This window comes from Larimichthys crocea, chromosome XIV (genome assembly GCF_000972845.2).
Source record: "Larimichthys crocea isolate SSNF chromosome XIV, L_crocea_2.0, whole genome shotgun sequence".
In the NCBI taxonomy this organism is placed as follows: Eukaryota; Metazoa; Chordata; class Actinopteri; family Sciaenidae; genus Larimichthys; species Larimichthys crocea.
Window position 1 is genome coordinate 9,918,072 of NC_040024.1, and position 20,083 is coordinate 9,938,154.

The following is a 20,083-nucleotide window of genomic DNA, read 5'->3' on the forward strand; positions in this document are numbered from 1 at the left end:
AACAGGACATTTCACCAACAAAGGCCATGCCAATGTGGATATAGAATTATTGTGGATCATAAACATGATCAGCTTATGGTCAGATACCAAATGTGGTCTCTGTGAGGTTTGCAAACCCTCGAAACCTTCAGACCTTTGACTATCTTCCTTCTTTTCTTTCAGGATGTTCGAGCTCACCTGTTCCCTCCCTCTGGAGAAAGATCTCCGGGTGATGCTGTATGACCACGACATGCTGACCAAAGACGAGAAGATCGGAGAGACGGTGATCGATCTGGAGAATCGCTTCCTGTCCAAATACGGAGCCATGTGTGGCCTGCCGCAGTCCTACTGTGTGTGAGTAGAGTTGTATAACTCCTGTTATTTATATTGTTCATTTATTCCTACACGCTCACACACAAATTTTCCTATGTCTCTCGACCATTAGATCGGGGGTAAACCAGTGGCGAGACCAACTGACACCCTGGCAGCTGCTGCACAGAGTGTGCGAACGGCGAAACCTGCCAAAGCCCGTCTACCACGATGATGTAGTCAACTTCAGAGGACTCCAATACACCGCTGCAGACCTTGGTGGGTGACAAACGCTAACAAATCATTAACAAATAAAGACTGTAGCCTAGATGTCTGTTGTAATAAATCCACAAATCAAGATCTGAGAGTGCCAAAACAAGTTTTGCTTGTATTATTTTGCCGTAATAAAACAGAGGCCTCTCTCAAACTGGCTAGAAATTGGAGAGCTTTGCAATTTTGAATGTCAAATTTCAATTTTCCCACTCCACATAGGCATGAGATTAGACTCATGACTTGCTTTTTTACCAATACCAAAGAAGGCAACTGGTATGTGGCAACAAAACAACTTGATTAAGTTCAGGGAAAGACCATAGTTTGCATTAATGGGTCATGAACTGACAGGAAACTTCTCCTATGTGAAGAAACAAGTGAGAGTTTGACAAATCTAGGGATACTTCTAGACACGACCATAGGGACTGTACTAAAACTACTAACTACTAACTACTGTACTAAGTTTTATTTTGAAAGCTAGATGGATAAAGATGTATTCTGTTAAAGCTTTTGTGCTTTTTAACTTGCTCTGTCTTTAATACATTTCCACGGAGAGTCAGCCTGTGTGTGTTTTTGTGCCATTAAAGCCACTGTGAACCGAAAACTAGTGAAAGAGATTCAAAGAGACTAAGAGGCTGGAAAGCTTCAGGGTGCTTCGATTAAAGCATCACTGGCGCCACCGAACATTGCTTCATTGCTGATTGACTCATCAGACCTTCCACCATTAAAAAACAGTCCGTTTAATGAAAATACACTCGCTCATATCATCCACATATTCGTGTGTGTATACTGGTTCTTACATAATCCACGAATTCGTGGTACATAAATCACTTTGCGCTGAACTCCACCCATATCTCCCCCTCTCTTCATCTCTTCTCTTTCTCTGTTCCAAATTTCTACCTTTTTTTTCTTTCACTTTCTCTCTTCCAGTCACTGTTTTTCCTCCTCTTTCTCTTTTTTCTTGTTCAACACAACACACACACTTCAACGCTTTAACCTTCGACACTTGCCCACGTTTTGTCCTCCTCCCCAGATAAAAAAAATCCCCCAATGTATGTGTAGAAAAGTCACCCGACCCAGTCAGTCATTCCTGCCGACTCTTCGGCGAACCATCCCCCAGAAAACAGCCTTCGTCTGGGCATGGAGAGCCACGTAAGTCTAGCTGTGTACTGATCGGATCACGTGATGAAATCTGAAGCAACGGTGATGTGGTCGTAGGTAATGTCTTTGACAACTTATTTGAAAAAAAGATCACCACAACCTGGTCGGTCTTCCCTGACGACTCTTTGGTGAACTGTCCCCCAGAAAACAGAGCCGGTTAAGTCCCGCTGTTGTAATCGATTGTGATTATGTGATTAGATTTCAAGCAACCCCACGCCGTTATATCAACAGTAATGCGGTATTCGGTAATGTTCCTGGAAACTTATATGAGAAAAACTCTTCAAACTTTTGTGGAAAAGTCGGCTAAACCCAGTCAGTCATTCCTGCCGACTCTTCGGCGAACCATCTCCCAGAAAACAGCCTTCGCCTGGGCATGGAGAGCCACGTAAGTCTAGCTGTGTACTGATGGTGATCACGTGATGAAATCTGAAGCAACGGTGATGTGGTCGTAGGTAATGTCTTTCACAACTTATTTGAAAAAAAGATCACCACAACCTGGTCAGTCTTCCCTGACGACTCTTCGGCGAACTGTCCCCAGAAAACAGCTCCCGTCTCTGGCAGAGCCGGTTAAGTCCCGCTGTTGTAATCAATTGTGATTATGTGAATAGATTTCAAGCAACCCCACGCCGTTATATCAACAGTAATGCGGTATTTGGTACTGTTCCTGGAAACTTATATGAGAAAAACTCTTCAAACTTTTGTGGAAAAGTCGGCTAAACCCAGTCAGTCATTCCTGCCGACTCTTTGGCGAACCATCCCCCAGAAAACAGCCTTCGTCTGGGCATGGAGAGCCACATAAGTCTAGCTGTGTACTGATGGTGATCATGTGATGAAATCTGAAGCAACAGTGATGTGGTCGTAGGTAATGACTTTGACAACTTATTTGAAAAAAGATCACCACAACCTGGTCAGTCTTCCCTGACGACTCTTCGGCGAACTGTTCCCCAGAAAACAGAGCCGGTTAGGTCCCGCTGTTGTAATCGATTGTGATTAGATTTCAAGCATCCCCACGCCGTTATATCAACAGTAATGCTGTATTCTGTAGTGTTCCTGGAAACTTATATGAGAAAAACTCTTCAAACTTTTGTGGAAAAGTAGGCTCAACCCAGGCAGTCCTCCCTGACGACTCTTCGGCGAACTACCCCATGAAAACAACCCCCGTCTGATTAATTTAATGATTTCCGGTTCTGGTTGTTGATGACAACTTAAACTAATCACAATACAAAGCTATAGACTTTATTTTCTGTGTTTTGATACACTGGAAATTGCTAAAATAATGATACTGAATCAACTCCTAATATTCATAAACTCACATCAATTTCTTTGTGTTTCTTTTCTTTCCCTAATCTCTGGATCTCTGTCTTCTCTTTCCCCTATCCATCCTTTTTTTTCTTGTTTCATCCACTTTTTTTTTTTACCACTTCGTCTTCTTTCAAATCCATCACCTCTCCCCACGTCTCTATCAGCCTCCTCCGTCTCCTCCACTGCTACTAAAACTGTGGGAGTTGTGCGGAGGGGAGGATAAAGGGGAGGAAAAGGGAGGATGGAGGAGGACGGAGGGGGGAGTTAAACCGCAGGACCACCTGAAAAGCTAAGCGATGAGATAAATATTCAAGATTCATTTTCACCCCGACACACACACACACACACACACACACACACACTCTGAACCCACACATATGTTCCATAGCTGGTGCGATGCAAGGTCATGGTTGTCGTTTTGGTGATTTATGGTACGACTGTGTGTGTGTGTGAGTGTGTGTGAGTGTGTGTGAGTGTGTGTGTGTGTGTGTGTGTGTGTGTGTGTGCGAGCGTGTGTGTGTGTGTGTGTGCGCGAGCCAACATCAACATCGTGGTCGTCTCTCGGTTAGCGAGGAGCCGCCGCCGCGTTCTCTTTCCACAGTTGCCGCGGTTACCGTGCGTCAGCCTGCTGTCCGTCAAAAGTGGTTGCTAATTGGCCGAGAGGCCGCGCTCCTGCCTCTCCTCTCCTTTCCTTTCTCTCTCTCTACCTCTTCTTTCTTTCCTTTCTTTCTGTTTTTGTTTGACTCATTCACCTTCCTCTCCATCTTCTTTTCCCTTCCTCCTTTCTTCTTCATTCTTTCCTCGTTTCTTCCTTATTATCTCTCCGTCCCTTCATTTTCCTCTTTCTAACTTGCGTTAACTTCCATCCTTCCTTCACTCACCTTCCTCTCCTCTTTCACGACCTTTCATATCATCCTCTCTGCACTCATCTTTTCTTCTCATCTTTTCTTCTCCCGCCTTTTCATCCACCTTCCTCCCGTCTCTCCTTTTCTATTTTTCCACATCTCTGTTTCTCCTCATCCCATCTCTCCTCTTCTTGTCTCGTTTCATCTCCTCCTCCTGTCTTCTCTCTTTCATTTAAATGTTTGTCCATCTCATCTCCTCCTTTATCTCCTCCCTTCTTTATTTCCTCTCCTTCTTCGTATCCTTTCCTTTTTTATTTTCTTTCCTGTCCTCCGTTCTCTCTTTCCTTCTCATCTCCTTTCCTCCTGTATCTCCTTTTTTTCTCTTTCCTCTTTTATCTCCTTTACTCAATTTTTCCCTCTCCTTCTATATTTCCTTTCTCATTTTTCTTTCCTTCTCCTTCTTTATCGCCTCTCTCTTTTCTTTCCCTCTCTTTCTTTATTTCCCATCCTCTTTTCTTTCCTCTCCTCCTTTATCTCCTCTCTCCCTTCTTTCCCTCTCCTCCTTCATCTCCTCTCTTCTTTCTTTCCCTCTCCTCCTTCCTCTCCTCTCTCCTTTCTTTCCTCTCCTCCTTCATCTCCTCTCTTCTTTCTTTCCCTCTCCTCCTTTATCTCCTCTCTTCTTTCTTTCCCTCTCCTCCTTTATCTCCTCTCTCCTTTCTTTCCCTCTCATCCTTCCTATCCTTTCTCCTTTCTTTCCCTCTCCTCCTTTATCTCCTCTCTCCTTTCTTTATCTCTCCTTTATCTCCTCTCTCCTTTCTTTCCCTCTCCTCCTTCCTCTCCTTTCTCCTTTCTTTCCCTCTCCTCCTTTATCTCCTCTCTTCTTTCTTTCCATCTCCTCCTTCATCTCATCTCCTTTCTTTCCCTCTCCTCCTTCATCTTCTCTCTCCTTTCTTTCCCTCTCTTCCTTTATCTCCTCTCTCCTTCCCTCTCCTCCTTTATCTCCTCTCTCCCTTCTTTTCCTCTCCTCCTTTATCTCCTCTCTCCTTTCTTTCCTCTCCTCCTCTCACAGTCGAGGTGACTCGGAGTTTACGGTCATAAACTCTTGACGTTAGTTTGATATTTTACTTTTGCTTGGAAGCAACACTGATTTTCCTCATCCAGTTGTGATGCAGAAACCAATGAAGACTTTGGAGTGTGTTTGTGTCTGAGTGTGTATGTGTGTGTGTGTGTCTGTGTGTGTGTGTGTGTGTGTGTGTGTGTGTGTGTATAATGAATAATTCCTATGTCATCTGCTTTCCTCCCAGTCCACCCAGTATTCTGTGTTTCCATTCTCCACTCTGAGAGCTTTAACAGTTACATAAAAAGTGCTGCGACCTCCACTTAAACCTCGATCTGTGTGTTTTTCAGAGGACAAAAATGTGTCCAAACGTTACCTCGGCCCGATGAAGGAGCGACTGTCCCTCCACATCTTGAGGAAACTGGGACTTGTACCTGAACATGTGGAGTCCAGACCACTGTACAGCCCACTGCAGCCCGACATAGAGCAGGTAACATGATCTGATATATGTCTCTTCTGTTTCCATCATCATCTGTTCTCAGTTTTTTAGCCTCTCTCTCTTTTTTTTTTTTTCTCTGTCCATTTCTGTCTTTTGATTGGTCGTTGGGGCTTGTCCATCAGGGGCGTCTGATGATGTGGGTGGACCTGTTCCCCAAGTCCCTGGGATCACCTGGACCCCCGTTCAACATCACACCACGCAAGGCTAAGAAGTAGGAACACACTTTCAATCAACCAACCAATCAACCAATCAATCAATCAATCAATCAACCAACCAACCAACCAATCAATCAATCAATCAATCAACCAACCAATCAATCAGTCATTTCTGTAAACTCCGGCAGTCAGTCAGTCAAGATGTCAACCAATCAGGCAGTGTCTGAATCACAAATTAATCAATCAGTCAGTCAGAATGTCAGTCAATTAATTGGTCAATAAGTCAAGATCTAAATCAATTAGTGAGTTACTTGGTCCATCAGCCAATATGTTGGTTAATAAGTCAGTCAGCTGTCAATCAATAAAGACGTCAATGAGTCAGTAAGTTGGTTACCAGTATATGTTAATCAATTAATTAGAATATGAATCAATAAATAAAGCAATCAGTCAATAAATCTGTCTGTCAATCATTCAGTCAACATATAAATCAATATTTAGCATGTATTCAGTATGTTGTAACATATCAATCAATACGTCATTCAGTCATTTTGACATAATAGTGATGGAGTAATGAATAAAATCAAAATAACTAATCAATACACCAATAATTAGATAATTGATCGGAGGTGCTTCGGTTCTTCTTCAGGTTCTTCCTGCGCTGCATCATCTGGAACACCAGCGACGTCATCCTGGACGATATCAGCATCAGCGGGGAGAAAATGAGCGACATCTACGTTAAAGGGTAGGACGAGGAAGTTCATCTCACCGCGACCAATCAATAAAAAAGGAATAATAATCGCACGAGCATCAACCTGTCGTCCTGTTTTATTGTGAAACTTTCTCAGCTGGCTCGACGGGCACGAACACAACAAGCAGAAGACGGACGTCCACTATCGCTCTCTGGGCGGAGAAGGAAACTTCAACTACAGATTCTTGTTTCCTTTCTACTATTTACCAGCAGAGCAGCTCTGCGTGGTCGACAGGAAGGTACGAATCTATCTATCTATCTATCTATCTATCTATCTATCTATCTATCTATCTATCTATCTATCTATCTATCTATCTATCTATCTATCTATCTATCTTAACTGTAGCTGCTGTTAGCTCAGTTTGTTAGCAGGGCTTCCCGAAACCTTCAGCTCTTCAGAGAACCAGGGGAGTGTTATGGTTTGTACCACAGATGTTTGTGGAGCCGGTGTCGTGCCAGAACCGGAGCTGGACTCAGCAGCCTCTATGGACGTAATGGCAGAGGAGGAGAGGATGGAGGAAGCTCAGAGAAAAGAAAAATACTTTTAGTCGTTAGTGGGAGCTTGGTGAAATAAAAGGCTGAAAGACAGACGCCGAGCTGGCATATTGATTGATTATTCTTATTTCCTGTATGTTTATTGAACCTGGTTCAGATTAATTAATCCAAAAATAAAATAAATGAAAGCAGGAGGTCGACAGAATAATCCACAGTGACCTGCAATTAACAAAAATAATGAACTGACATTTTTACAAGAAAGAGGAGTGAATTAAACGTCGCTGAGTCTCTCAGACTGAACAGAAACATCACAGCGAAGAGCTAAAATATCATAACACTGAAAACTGGAATAACAACACGGCTGTCATTTGCTTTTCTTGGCGCGAAAGTGAGCCTCTTTAGCCGTCCGCGAGCCAACATGTTTTACGACGGAGCTCGCCCGCTCGTAGCAGCATCCTCAATCAGCGAGCGGCTGAAAAGACGAGAGGGAGTTTTAAATAAAAACTCTGCTGGGTGGAGAACTCCAAAACAGAGCTGGAGCCAGAAACTGAGTTTATGAAGCCAGTAACCTCAGCGGTTGGTGATATAATGACTGAGTCACAGGGGCTGATCAACAACACTATCAACACTTGTCTGTTTCAGCTCGGTTCGTTCATTACAGAAAAGTCTGTTTTCCAAGTCTGCCATTCGCTTCAGACTTTTGGCTTTTTTCACAGCATATTCAGATATATATTGAGAGTGTATAAAGTAACAGCTTCCCATTTATTTATCCTATAAAGTTCACTTGCATGTTGAAATGTCACCACAAACAAAATTAATTTCAGAAACTTCAGATTCACCCTATTGATAACATAAATATTTCTCAAATATGTGTTTCTATTTATAAAAATATACATAAAAGCAGTTCAGCAAATCCACTGGTCCATCATTATTCAACTCAGCAGTGTTTAGATGTTATTCCTCCAAGATTTATCACTCACAGGGGTCAATTTTCTATGAAATTGAGGAATATAGAGCCAAGTCTGTAGATATAAAGGTTCATGCTAAGGTAACAAAAACATAACTAAAAAGCAAATAGAGTCCCCCAAAATCTGACACACACACTGTATAATTACTGTAAAACCCCCAAAATCTGACACACACACTGTATAATTACTGTAAAAAAACAGATTTGGCTTGTTAGCCAGCACAAATTTGGAGTCATGAGTTGTTTTAGCTCTGTTTTTGGTCTCCACCAAAAAAGGATGAACCAAAAACAAGGTGCTAAAACAGGCTCAAAAACCATCATAGTCGAGTGGGTTTGTTATTATGAGTAACTGTTTAACATTGAACATAGCCATTTGTTTTATTGTTAATGTAAATATTTTAATTATAGCAGCCTTAAAGTCCAATAATTAAGATCCTTATTTATCCGCATCACTAATCAAACATGTAAACAAAGGCCTAGACTCAGTCAATCACATAATTTTAGAAAAGTTCTCACATTTGTGAACTCATTTTTGTTTGGAATATGGTGTGTTTGATTTCGTAGCTACTAGAATTGAGTAACTTTGTCAAGATACTACTGTGATAATCTGAATTTTCTTATAATTTGTAGTTTTTTCTTATTAGCACACACACGTTCGTCGGATTCAACAATATTTAATTTAGCTTCGGCAATAATTTAATTGAAGAAAAAGAGAGAGAGAGGGAGACGGATGAATGGAGGAAATGAGGGAGAAGACTGAACAAGACTCTGTGCTTAGCAATCTGCCGACAGAAAGGAAGTTGATTGGTGTTGTTAGATATTGCAGAGGGCAGTTACACACACACACACACACACACACACACACTCGTATACAGCGTCGCACCCCTCCTCGCGACGGCGGTGGAGTGATAACTTAATGTACTTGGACATAGTTTATGGATAAAGTGAGCCAAACACACACACTGATGCTGACATGCGTACATGCTTTAGCAGCCACACACACACACACAGGGTGTAGTGTGTTTACTCTCAGTGTTTGTGTGTCGTTATGAAGTGTGAGAGCATGATGTGGATTTAGACTCTGATTTAGAGAGTCGGTGTGAAGTCATAACACAGGCAGCAGACACGAGGCCATTTGTCATTTAAACGTACGGAGGGACGTTTTTTTTATTGCAGGAATTAAATGTATCGTTGAGGGAAACGCTACACCGTGTTTGCACTGTTGAAAGTCGTATTCGTACCCTCGTAATCCCTTCAATTAGGATATTCAAGATTATCTTAGACCTCTGAGGAAAAGGTCTGAATATGAGGTAAAAGGGACAGTTTGGGTTATTTGACAATCGATAAATACCTCATACAATCACATTTCAGTGTGTTACCTGCAATAGATGCAACAGGAGGACAAGCACAAAAGCAGGAATGTACTGCTGAGGATGGGAGCAGCATCAAAATACATAAATACCTAAAAAATCATCACCATTCTAAGTCTACGCTGGATTTTGAGACAGTCCTTTCCGAAGGGGAAACCGAACTCTTCACCAGACTTCACTGACAAAAAGGGTTGAGTTGCTAACTTAACCAACGTGTTGAAGAATTTAGCAAGTCAATCTGTCTCTTTGCATGAGTTTTTTTAATAATTAAAACCAGCAACAAACTGCAAAAAAAGAGTGCGTGCTATATTTATATTTTTATCCCTTCACCTTAGCGTCAGACGGTCCTGTCCGACACTGACAAAAACAGTAATTTTACCTCGCAGAACACCGCTGCCTTGATCCACAGGAACTTTTCTAAGAGGTTAAAATACCTAAGTCACACAATAACACAAAGAAACTAACCAATAGAGGAAGCAGTAGACCAGCAACTAACTGTTTTAGTCAATGACGTCTGGTAGCTTTGAAGAGAGAGCGTATATCGATCTAAAGGCCTCAGTTCATGTCATCGTAACGTCATATCATAGCATTTAAATTGAAGAATTTAGCCAGTTTGTCTCTTTGCATAATTTAAAATCAGCGTTTTGAGAACAGAGCCAAAGCAAATACTGAACTGTAATACACCCGAGTCTCGAATTCCAGTATCCAAGGATGTGATCCAAGATGTGAAACCTAGCAGAGATACCTGGAGAGAGCTTCCTCACAACAGATGCATCCAGGATACCTGCTGGCACCACAACACAGGCCTGGATAAGCGTCCGTTGGATGGACGGACTTCTCGCAAATCAAGATAGAGATCCAGACACTGGATTCCCCCAATGGACTCAGCATGTGTGGTGTTCCCTAATCCAAATGCAAAATAGTTTCTTTGATGGAGAGACAGTAAAAGAGGTTTTGAAAGAGGTTTTGCCAGAAGCCTCTCTCTTCCTGCTTTGCTATAAATCGATGACCACCCGTCGAGGTTCTTAGAAAAGTTCCAGAAAATCGCGTGAAATGTGTGAAGTTGGCCGCCTCCTCGCCGAGTATTTTTTAGGAACATTACAGTGATGTATTGACGTTTCGTGTAAACCGCAGGGGATCTATTTTATTTCAGGTGTAAAAAAGCCATATTTTAACGAGTCTCACACACAGATAGAAAAAAAAAAAAAGGACAACTGAGGGAATGGAAAGAGAAAGGGAGGAAACTCGGTGTGCAGCAGCTGCAGAGTGAAGCCCATTAGCACAAAGGTGAGACAGGATCAGATACTGTCTGGCAGTTTAGTGAGAATCTACCAGGCGATAATAGGTCTAATACTCACACACACACACACACACACACACACACACACACACCTGTAGAGATGTGTGTGTTCAGATAGAAAGTGTGCACACACACACACACAGAGCTCACGGCATGGAAGTGGTGATGTAGTGAGAGATGTGTCGATGGAGTGCCGCTCCAAACTGAAAGGACAGAGCGTCTGTTTTGCCTGACGGACAGTGAAGTAAACTGCTGTAGCTGCTGTTAGCTCAGTCTGTTATCCAGGCTGCCCTGGACTGTGAGCTCAGAGCACCTGGGGGGGGAGTTAGTATAGGTTTTTTTTTGACCACCGGGAAGAAGAAGGTTTCCAGCGTTGAGTCATGCTGACTGGAAGTGGAGCCGGTGTTGCGCCAGAACAGGAGCTTGGCAAGCAGGACATAATAGCAGAGGAGAAGAGACTGAAGAGTTCAGAGAGTGGGTGCACAACAATCCGCTTGACTTGAGTAAATCTGGGACTGACTTTTAGCCTGTTGGCGAGAGCTTGGTGAAATAAAAGTCCGATTTCAGAAGATGTTTTAAGAAACTTGTTACGGTGTCGTAGACAAATGATGAAAATGATGATGAAGTGTTGCTTTAAATGTATTTGCAGATAAACACGAAGGCTTTAGAAACACATTTTTGACTGAATACAGATCACAGAAAGGCAAAACTTGGCAAACTCTCTGTGTCTGCAGGAACATTTCTGGAGTTTGGATAAAGCCGAGACTAAAGTGGCTCCTCGCCTGACCATCCAGGTCTGGGACAATGACAAGTTCTCCTTCGACGACTACCTCGGTAAAACACATGACTCCGAGTGTGTTTCCAGCGGTTCTTTGACCTTTTGTAAAGTTTTCCATTTGTCTGTTCTTTCATGTTTACAACTTTTGACAAAGAAGAAAAAGAAAAAAATCACATTTACCAGCACATTAACACACTTCTTTCACCTTATATCGAGCCAAAAATGCAGTTTTTCTGGTAAGTTGTCAAAGGTTTTGCAACATATGATGAAAATCTTACACATTTAGTGTAGAAATTAAGCAGGAACAGAAGAAATTAAGGTGGGTCACTCTCCAAAGTAAGCCCAAAGTCTAATACTAAAATGATTGCTCTAAATGGATCCATATTTCTCAGACGATGGCCTATTAAAGGGAGTCAGAAGTGTACATTCAAGCCCTGTGGTTGTAGAAATACAGTTAATTCATTTTGGGATCAACATTTTCTTCTCCCTCATTTTTTTGGGCCAAGATTTTTTTTTTTTAGGTGGTAAATCCGTCCAGGGAACCACATGTGCGACGTGCGTACGGACAAACTACTGCGATAACATTTATCTTTAGAATTAACGCTCTTCCATTTCCACTGTGTTGGCACATTTCAGAGAGAGGAAGGGCTGATTTTATTTTTTCTTCTCCTCAAGCTCAAGCTGTCAAAATTCTGCCTTTCCTTCACCCCTGACGCTGCCCCTGCCCCCGGCCCTCGAAATAACTCACCGCCGTGGCCTCTCCTCTTTCACTCCCCCTCCCTTCATCCTTTCTTTCCTTTTGCTGAGGATGATGGTCTGAGGAGGAAGATGAGGAATCCAGACTCTGATCTGTTCCCGTCTGTCACCATCCAGCGTTTTCTCTCGCTCGGGTTTGTTCGCCTCGTACAGTCGACGGGTGTGTGGCCACCTCAAAGCATTTTTTCCATTCCTGCCTGTCTCCAGCTCGTCAACTCGGACCGCTGACTGTTAATCTTCCTGCACGGTGTGAGGGTCAGACACGAACCATTTTCCCTCCATCACACTGTCAAACTGCAGCTAACTCTGGAAAAACACTTCCAGCGGACATCTAGTCTGTCTTCTGCCTTTCATCACACACCATCCCTCCGTACTTAATGTCAGCAATGATCAAAACTGTACTAACTACCCTTCACCGCAGGATCGGCCATAATTCATTCATAACACACTCGGTAATTAGTTATTAAGAAAACCTGGCTGCAGGGAGAGCTGACACTGCTGCTTTACACAGATCTTGGTTTCCCAAAAGCATCTTAGGTTTAATATCTTGACATCCATCTTTCAGTTTAAAGATTTAATCTAAGAAAAGAGCGCCTTCTACCTACTCGTAGAAGCAATTAAACCTCTTAAATGATGTTTCATATAAAATCAGTTCAAATTGGAATCTCATTATCTTGAAATAGCAGTTTCAGACTATATTAGTTCTTTAAAGCTGAATTATTTTCTCTTTATTAGAGCTTGTTAGACCAAATTCAGTTGATAATACCTCTTTATTAGAGCTTGTTAGACCAAATTCAGTTGATAATACACAAGTGAAATAAGCTTTTTAAAACCAATTTTCAAAGCGGGATTCTTTTTTGTCTTTTTAAGGAAGTCTGTTGCCACAATCTGTACATAGCCTCACATAAATACATAGATATATGAATACATCATATAAATACAGCACATTTTCTACCATATATAGAACCCACAGTTAATCTAACATAACTTTTTTTTAATGCAAAAGAAAAAGAAAGATTGTTACCACTTCATTTTTGTTTTCAACATTATTATAGGCGCGTCAAGACTACCTGAACATATTTTTCTACTTGTACGGATACAGTTTATACCCACTTTTGTCTTTGGACAATTGACATTTCACTCCATGCTCCAATAACCAAGCCTCAGTCAAGATCTGGGTCAACTTTTTCCTTTGCTGTTCTTAGAAATGCTATGTGCTAGGCTAGTTTACATTGAAGGAGGTTAACAAAGCAACACGTAGACTCACATCTCAAGTCTCCAATCAATCTAATCAATCAATCACTGTTGAACAAGCTTTGGTTCTGACCAAAGCTTGTTCAACAGTGATTGGAGCACAAAGCGAAAAGGGACGGGTCAATGAGTTGGATTCAACTAGACAGGTGTTTTATACAGAATATTATATTTATTAATGTAATCAGATACCCCTCTGGTTGGTTTATTGTTTACTGACAGTCTTTGTAAATGTACTACACTCTAAATGTTTCTTTAGGTCACCTGGTGATGGACCTGAACCACATGCTGCGTCCAGCCAAGTCTCCAGAGAAATGTACCCTGCAGCTTTTGGACCAGCCGGCGGACAAACTGGTGTCTCTGTTTGAACAGAAGACCGTCAAAGGATGGTGGCCTTGTACCTGCGAGCAAAACGGAGAGAAGATCATCGCTGTGAGCAAAACAAACACACCCAGACAAAGACACACCCACAGAGACTCATGTTCGGATGGGTTTGTAGACAGTTTTGGGACAGGACTCGATATTACAAAAGCATCTTTTATAATAAAGCCACTTTATTTTTAACTGTCCTCTCTGATCTCCGTGTGAGACCGGTCCATAAAGGTCCATTGTCTCTGTTTCAGGGGAAGGTGGAGATGTCTCTGGAGATCGTGACGGAGCACGAGCACGAGGAAAGACCAGCTGGCAACGGCAGAGACGAACCCAACATGAACCCCCACCTGGAGGAGCCTCAGTGAGTCTCGCACATGTCGTCACACCCACACTCGAGCATACAAACGGTGGTTTCTCATCCTCCTCTGTCCTCCCAGGCGTCCAGAGACCTCCTTCCTGTGGTTCTCCTCCCCCTATAAGACCCTCAAGTTCATCCTGTGGAGGCGCTTCAAGTGGTTCATCATCCTCTTCATCATCCTCTTCTTCATCCTCCTCTTCCTCGGGGTCTTCCTGTACTCTTTCCCGGTACGTTTGAGTCTGGTGTAATAGATACAAGATAGAAGACGGTAAAATTTGCAGTTTTGTTTTAGATTTGTTTGGCAATTTCAGCTGATAGAATCGAGACAAACAGGGAATGAATGGTGTCCACCAACAGGTCTCCCAAAGCTATAATTGTTAGTTGGTGAGATCTGTGGACAGGATGAACTCCTTACAACAAAGTCTGATGAAAAGATCAGAAATGTCCAGTGGACAAAGGTAGGTTAGGTGGACAAGAGGCTTCTCTACAATAAACATCGTCAACATTAGGGATGTAGGATGCATCGTGACACGATTAAAAGTCGATACAAATGCGTGACGACTCGCATCGGTTGACAGAAAAAATGAATTGCGATTCTTGGCGAATGGGAACCCGCACAGCGCGTGCTCTCACCGGTCAAACAGGCTTCCTGGCGACTTCAAACCCACCGGGAGTGTTTCAGAAGCGAGCGCTTAGCCCGCCAGACTTTGTTTACTTGCTCAGATTTGGACATTTTCCCAGTGTTTCCCTTCTAAACATGCTTCTACATGTGTTACGTAGTTAATTAGTTTCGCTTTTGTCTGTTTTTACGACCGGCAGTTTGCACGGGGTATTTCATTTTGAAAATCCACCGGATTCTCTTTGCTTTTTTCTGTGTCTGGCTTCCGCCCGCTCGAGGTGCTCTGTGGAAATTGACGCGTGCTGCTCGCAGGTTTAATGTTTTTATTTTATTGTTATGTACAAAACTTACCAGCCACATTGGCTGGTGATCAAAAAAGTTAATTTACGCCACCTCGTGAGCAGCAGTTTACTGTGAGATTGTTTCTAAAGAAAAGAGATATCTGTCATGTGTTTGTTGTTTAAGATGTAAGTTGCACTTTTTATAAGGGAACACAAACTGTTTGAGAATTTCTGTAAAGAAAGATTTTTTTTCTGTAAAGAAAGATTTTTTTCCTACAAATAAAAAGTATAATAAATATAATAAATATAATAATTTTATTTGGTCATAATTAGTCTGTAGCTCATTTTGATTTGAAAAAATCGTATCGTGAACAAAAAATCATGACTCGAATCGAGTCGTGAGTTGAGTGTATCGTTACATCCGTAGTCAACATAAAAGAAATGTTTGAGGAACGTTTGAGGAACTGCAGTTTTTGGGACTTCAGTGTTTTGTGGGATGTTGCCACTTTTGTTTAAAGGCATGGCTACCTTGTGATTGAGTATATTTCTGATCTTCAGGCTACTATTTTTATTCTTCTTGAGTCAAAGTCATCCACCAGCTCCACCCCTCCTCTTATTATCTAAATGTGGTCTCTTCTGGCTCCAAGATGGCAACGACCGCAATGCCAAACTTGAGGCTTCAAAAAAGGTTGTGGGTTGACGTCACGTGGAGTGAATTAAAGAGAAAGTAACCTCCTTTTTTTTCTTTTTATCCCGCAGAACTACGCTGCCATGAAGATGGTGGGACCGTTTGGACCGGCCAAGGCGGCGGAGTGATGCTGGACGAGACGAAGAAAAAAACGACGAACGAAAGAAGAAGAACGTCGAGTTTCGACAAGTGAAATGAGGCTGAATTTAACTGATTGTCACGTTATTTTTCTTCTTTCCTCGAGTCTTTAAAACGCATCTTGCTGAAGTCGTTGAGGGTGAGCGATGAACTTGTGAACTTCATCTGACCACCAGATGAGTTTACACACTTTTGTACAGATAGACCTGATTAGCAATAGTTCCCGAGGTCCATGAACGCCTCTTGACATGTTATGTATGTATGTGTGTGTGTGTGTGTGTGTGTGTGTCCATTCGTGCCTTTTACTGATAGATTTATCTTCCAAACTCATGATCAGATCTCAGCATGATCCTCCTCCATCCCTCTGTCCGTCTCGTTTGCCGCCACACATAGAAGAAGGAGAATAAAAAGCTCGTCGGCTGAACCGAAAAAGCTGAAACAGAATCAAAGATTGCGGCGCCTGATCTTTTTTTACCGCCTGCTGTTCCTGTCAAACTTTATCGCTCCAAAAAAAAAAAATTACACTTTTATGAAGAAGAACCGTAAAGTGGAGATTTTATTCTCTTTGAATCATTTTTACAGTGAACGTCAACGCCACGCGTGCTGCCTTCAGGCGCAGTCAGAAATCTCAGTTGGGTGTTTTCAGCTCATCTATTGTATATTTATTGTTTGTCTTTGCTCCTCTTCTGATTCCTCCTTCCTTTTCCTCCTCATTTCCTCCTCCTCTTCTTTGTGTCCTCCTTTACCTCTCGCATCTTCTATCTCCTGCGTTCGTCCGCCTCCCGATTAACTTTTTTCCCCCTTCGTCTTCATCCTCCTCTTTCTCTGCCTCTCTTTGTGTTCTTCCTCCTCTTCTTCCTCCCTTCCCTCCTCCTCTTTGCATCCTCTTACGTCCTTCCTCATCTTTTTATCCCATCTCCTTCTAATTTTCTCCCTTTTTCTATTGAGTCTCCTTACCTTTCCCATCTTCCTCCTTCTTTTCCTCCCTATGTCTTTGTGTACTCCCCATTTCCTCCTCCTCCTCCTCCTCCCTTTCTTTTACACAAATTAAATTCCTCCTCCTTTCCCTCCTGGTCTTCCTCCTTCTCTTTCTTCTCTTTGCATCCTCTCTTTATGTTCCTCCTTCTTCTCTGGCTTCTTCAGCTCATCATGTCTTGTCACCTCTTTTCTTCCTTCTCCTCCTCTTCCTTTAAATCATTATGTTCTTAGTCATCTTCTTTTTATCCTATCTCTTCCTTTCCGTCCTCCTCTTTCTCCTCTATTTCTTCTTTTCCCCCTGGTCTTCCTTCATTTTTCTCATCTTCTCCATCTTTTTCCTCCTCCTCCTCTTTCAGCGCTCTCAGGGTTCAGTGGGTTAAGTCAGGGATTTGCTCTTGTTGATCTCGAGGGTTTGAGCCTTATTAGTGTGTTTTTAGACCGATGGATGTACGCAGATAAGGAGAACACACACACACACACACACACACACACACATTTGCAAACATCCACAAGTGTGTGTTAGGTTGCAATACACACCCACACACACACAAAGACACAAAGACACACACACACAAGTTCGATCAGGAAAGGTTAGAAGAGAGGAACTAATCCACCAGGTTTTACGGGATTTCCTGAAGTACAGTACATGTTTGTAGGTCTATACATATATTATATATGTGTGTGTGTGAGTGTGTGTTGAGGTCTTTTACAGCCTCCACTGATGAGAAACCAAAGAGCAACAGAGTTTAATTACAACCAAACTGTAAAAAAAAACGAGAAATGGAGAGCGGTTTGTCTCTTATTTATTTTTGCGTCTTCTTCTTCTTCTTCTCAGTGGTTTCTTCTGAAGTCCAAAGATTTTTATTGTGCTGGGTTCGATCACATGTTCAGTTAGTTTGCTTTGGTCCGCACCAGAGTGGAAAAGTTGACTTTGTACCGTTTGGTTCGTTTTAGGTTCACACCAGCCAATTACGAGCCAACCAGGCCTTGTAAACAAAGGTCACATGGACTCACAGGCAGCTCATTTATTGGACAGAGTTTTGGCAACCTGTCGTCAGGTCAGAGAGGGTTTAAACTCCAGCTCCGCTAACCTCAGCATATATCACAGTCATTTACTTTCTTTGGAGTTTTAAACTCAGTTAATAACATCAGGATTTGAACTTCGGTCCAGGTTTTCGGTCCGCTTTCCAAACACGAGGAATTCGCTCGATATCGGATGTCAACATTTGTCTCCTCGTACTCATAAACTCTTATTTTTGAGTTGCTTCCCGCAGAGTTTCGATCACGTTGTTGCTCCTTAGAAGCTGAACATTTTGCTTGGACGGTTCATTCTCGCCCGTCACGAGATGTTTGCAGAACATCACAAACCTCTGATGTAGATTCATCACTACTAATATAAGTTGACTCGAGTGCTACATGATTATTTTCAGGGATGTAGAGCGTCACTACATTGGTCTAAGTTGAGTCATATTTATTTTTTACGCACTTTTTGGCTTCCATGTTTGAATGTAAGCAAACTGTGAACCTTGTGACCAGTGCTCACCACAATGATCCCCGTCTGTGTGGCAGTGTCTACAGGTCACTCACGACTTAAGGCCCCATATAAACCAAATTAGCAATTACCGAACTGTGCGGCGTTGTGTGGGTGGGTGCTTGGGCTTTTTTCTGAACATAACCACTATGAAACAATCAGAAAACAACCTTTTTCCTGTGGACATTAGCTGTTAAATACACCAAATTTCTTGTGGGAAGTGTTTGACTTCAATTCCAAGTCCAACTTCCAAGTCCTACTTTCATTTTAATATCAGTTTTATTAGTGTTAGTACTTCAGCTGTTTTCCTGTTCCATAAAAGAAACTGGTCCCTTGTTCACGTTACCTCTTCATGTGGTTCCTGAATATGGAAGAGTTTTTTGTCTAAAACCTGCTCCAGTGGTGTGGTCAGATACAAGACAAATCAAACTTATTGGGTTTTGTTTAACTTTAGATGATAGAAATGAAGGCGAATGGGAGATAATTTTACTTGAAAATGGTTTCAGTTGTAGTACAGTATGTAGTACACTATGTACTTTGTGGCATAGTGCATTAAATTTGGCTGAGTGGTGTTGTCTCCATTCAATACGACCGTTAGTGAAAATGACGATCGCAACATTGTACCACTTCTTCTTCTTCTTCTTCTACGCAAAATATAAAACGAAACATCTGTACACTGACTAATACAGTACTAGCAGTATTCAGCTCCAGCCATTTTCACAGTGCACGTGGTCTGGAAGTGTATGGAAGTACACCAAGAAATCGAGACACAGCCTAAGCATCAGAAAGACGGCAGGACAAGCCGACGGTCCTGGGTTATGGTTGGGTTTCGAAGATAATAGTGAGGACAGAAGACGATTGCCTGGATAGACGATATTTTTTTTCATTTCAAAGAGTTTTATATATTTGAAAGAGCTTTAAACGTCCTGCTGATGTAAATCTACAATCCTTAAAGTGAAAAGAACTTTCAAAAAAACCCTCAAAATGCCTTCGCACCTGCAAATTTGTCCTTAAAACACTGGCTCAGCACTGTTTTTTGCCCAATGTTATTGCTGTCAGTAAATGTAACGTGCCTTTAGCCTTTCGCTTCGCTGCTTTGACATACACATTAACACTCGCTGCTGCTGCTGCTGAAATGTTGACTTGTGCCTCAGCATGAAGTAAAACTATACAGAACCGTTGGATGTTTGAATAAACTGTGGATTCCAGTTGCCTTTGTGAAGCTTTAAACACTGATGCTGTGGGAAAATCGATGTTTTTAAATGGGGAAAACTTGATCTGTGATGGGTTGAAACTTGTTTTAACTCGAGTCTAGAAGCATTTTTTTTATCCTTATTGTCTTGAGTTGGAGTCACTGGAAATATGCTGCATATACGCTTCAGCTTTAAACACTTTCTGCTGTTGACTGTAAGAAACAATAAAACTGCACTACAACCCGTAGGGACTCCGGTAAGTGCTTTAACATGAACTGCATCATGACAAATTCCTCTGTTGTTTTTGTAAATGGTGGTTGATCATGACTGTCAGTATTGGTGATATTTTAATGTTTTCTGGGAGGCACAGACTGAATGTATTCTAAACATATTGTGTATTTGACTTCATATCTACAAAGAGCAATACTGCGTGCACTGCGATACGTGTCAGTATTATCAATAAAACTGCATTTCTGATTAGCGCATGGTGTGTTTCTTAACGTGATTGTTTGTTAGTAACACTCCAGGTACTAGTAGGGAATATAGGGAATATTATATTGTTTAATTATGAGGAAATATCAACAAACAATTGATTTCTTTCAAGTTTAGTGGACAAACCTTTTTTTTCTTTAACCCTTTGCCATTGAATGAGGCAGTTTGACTCAGTCCCACAGACAAAATAC

At 41.9% G+C, this 20,083-nt stretch overlaps 1 protein-coding gene across 14 annotated transcripts in view; it reads left to right on the plus strand.

Annotated features, from left to right (window-relative positions):
• dysf (dysferlin, limb girdle muscular dystrophy 2B (autosomal recessive)) overlaps positions 1 to 19,882 on the plus strand; it is a 77,302-nt gene extending 57,420 nt beyond the window's left edge. For all 14 annotated transcript variants that reach the window (XM_027287781.1, XM_027287786.1, XM_027287784.1 and 11 more), the window contains 11 exons: positions 163 to 333; positions 425 to 567; positions 5,274 to 5,413; positions 5,545 to 5,633; positions 6,224 to 6,319; positions 6,423 to 6,564; positions 11,192 to 11,291; positions 13,502 to 13,674; positions 13,866 to 13,975; positions 14,052 to 14,199; positions 15,632 to 19,882. In XM_027287781.1, the coding sequence (XP_027143582.1) occupies positions 163 to 333; positions 425 to 567; positions 5,274 to 5,413; positions 5,545 to 5,633; positions 6,224 to 6,319; positions 6,423 to 6,564; positions 11,192 to 11,291; positions 13,502 to 13,674; positions 13,866 to 13,975; positions 14,052 to 14,199; positions 15,632 to 15,688 (1,369 nt within the window). In that variant the 3' untranslated portion in view covers positions 15,689 to 19,882. The remainder of the gene's footprint in view (positions 1 to 162; positions 334 to 424; positions 568 to 5,273; positions 5,414 to 5,544; positions 5,634 to 6,223; positions 6,320 to 6,422; positions 6,565 to 11,191; positions 11,292 to 13,501; positions 13,675 to 13,865; positions 13,976 to 14,051; positions 14,200 to 15,631) is intronic.
• Positions 19,883 to 20,083: the final 201 nt, after the last annotated feature.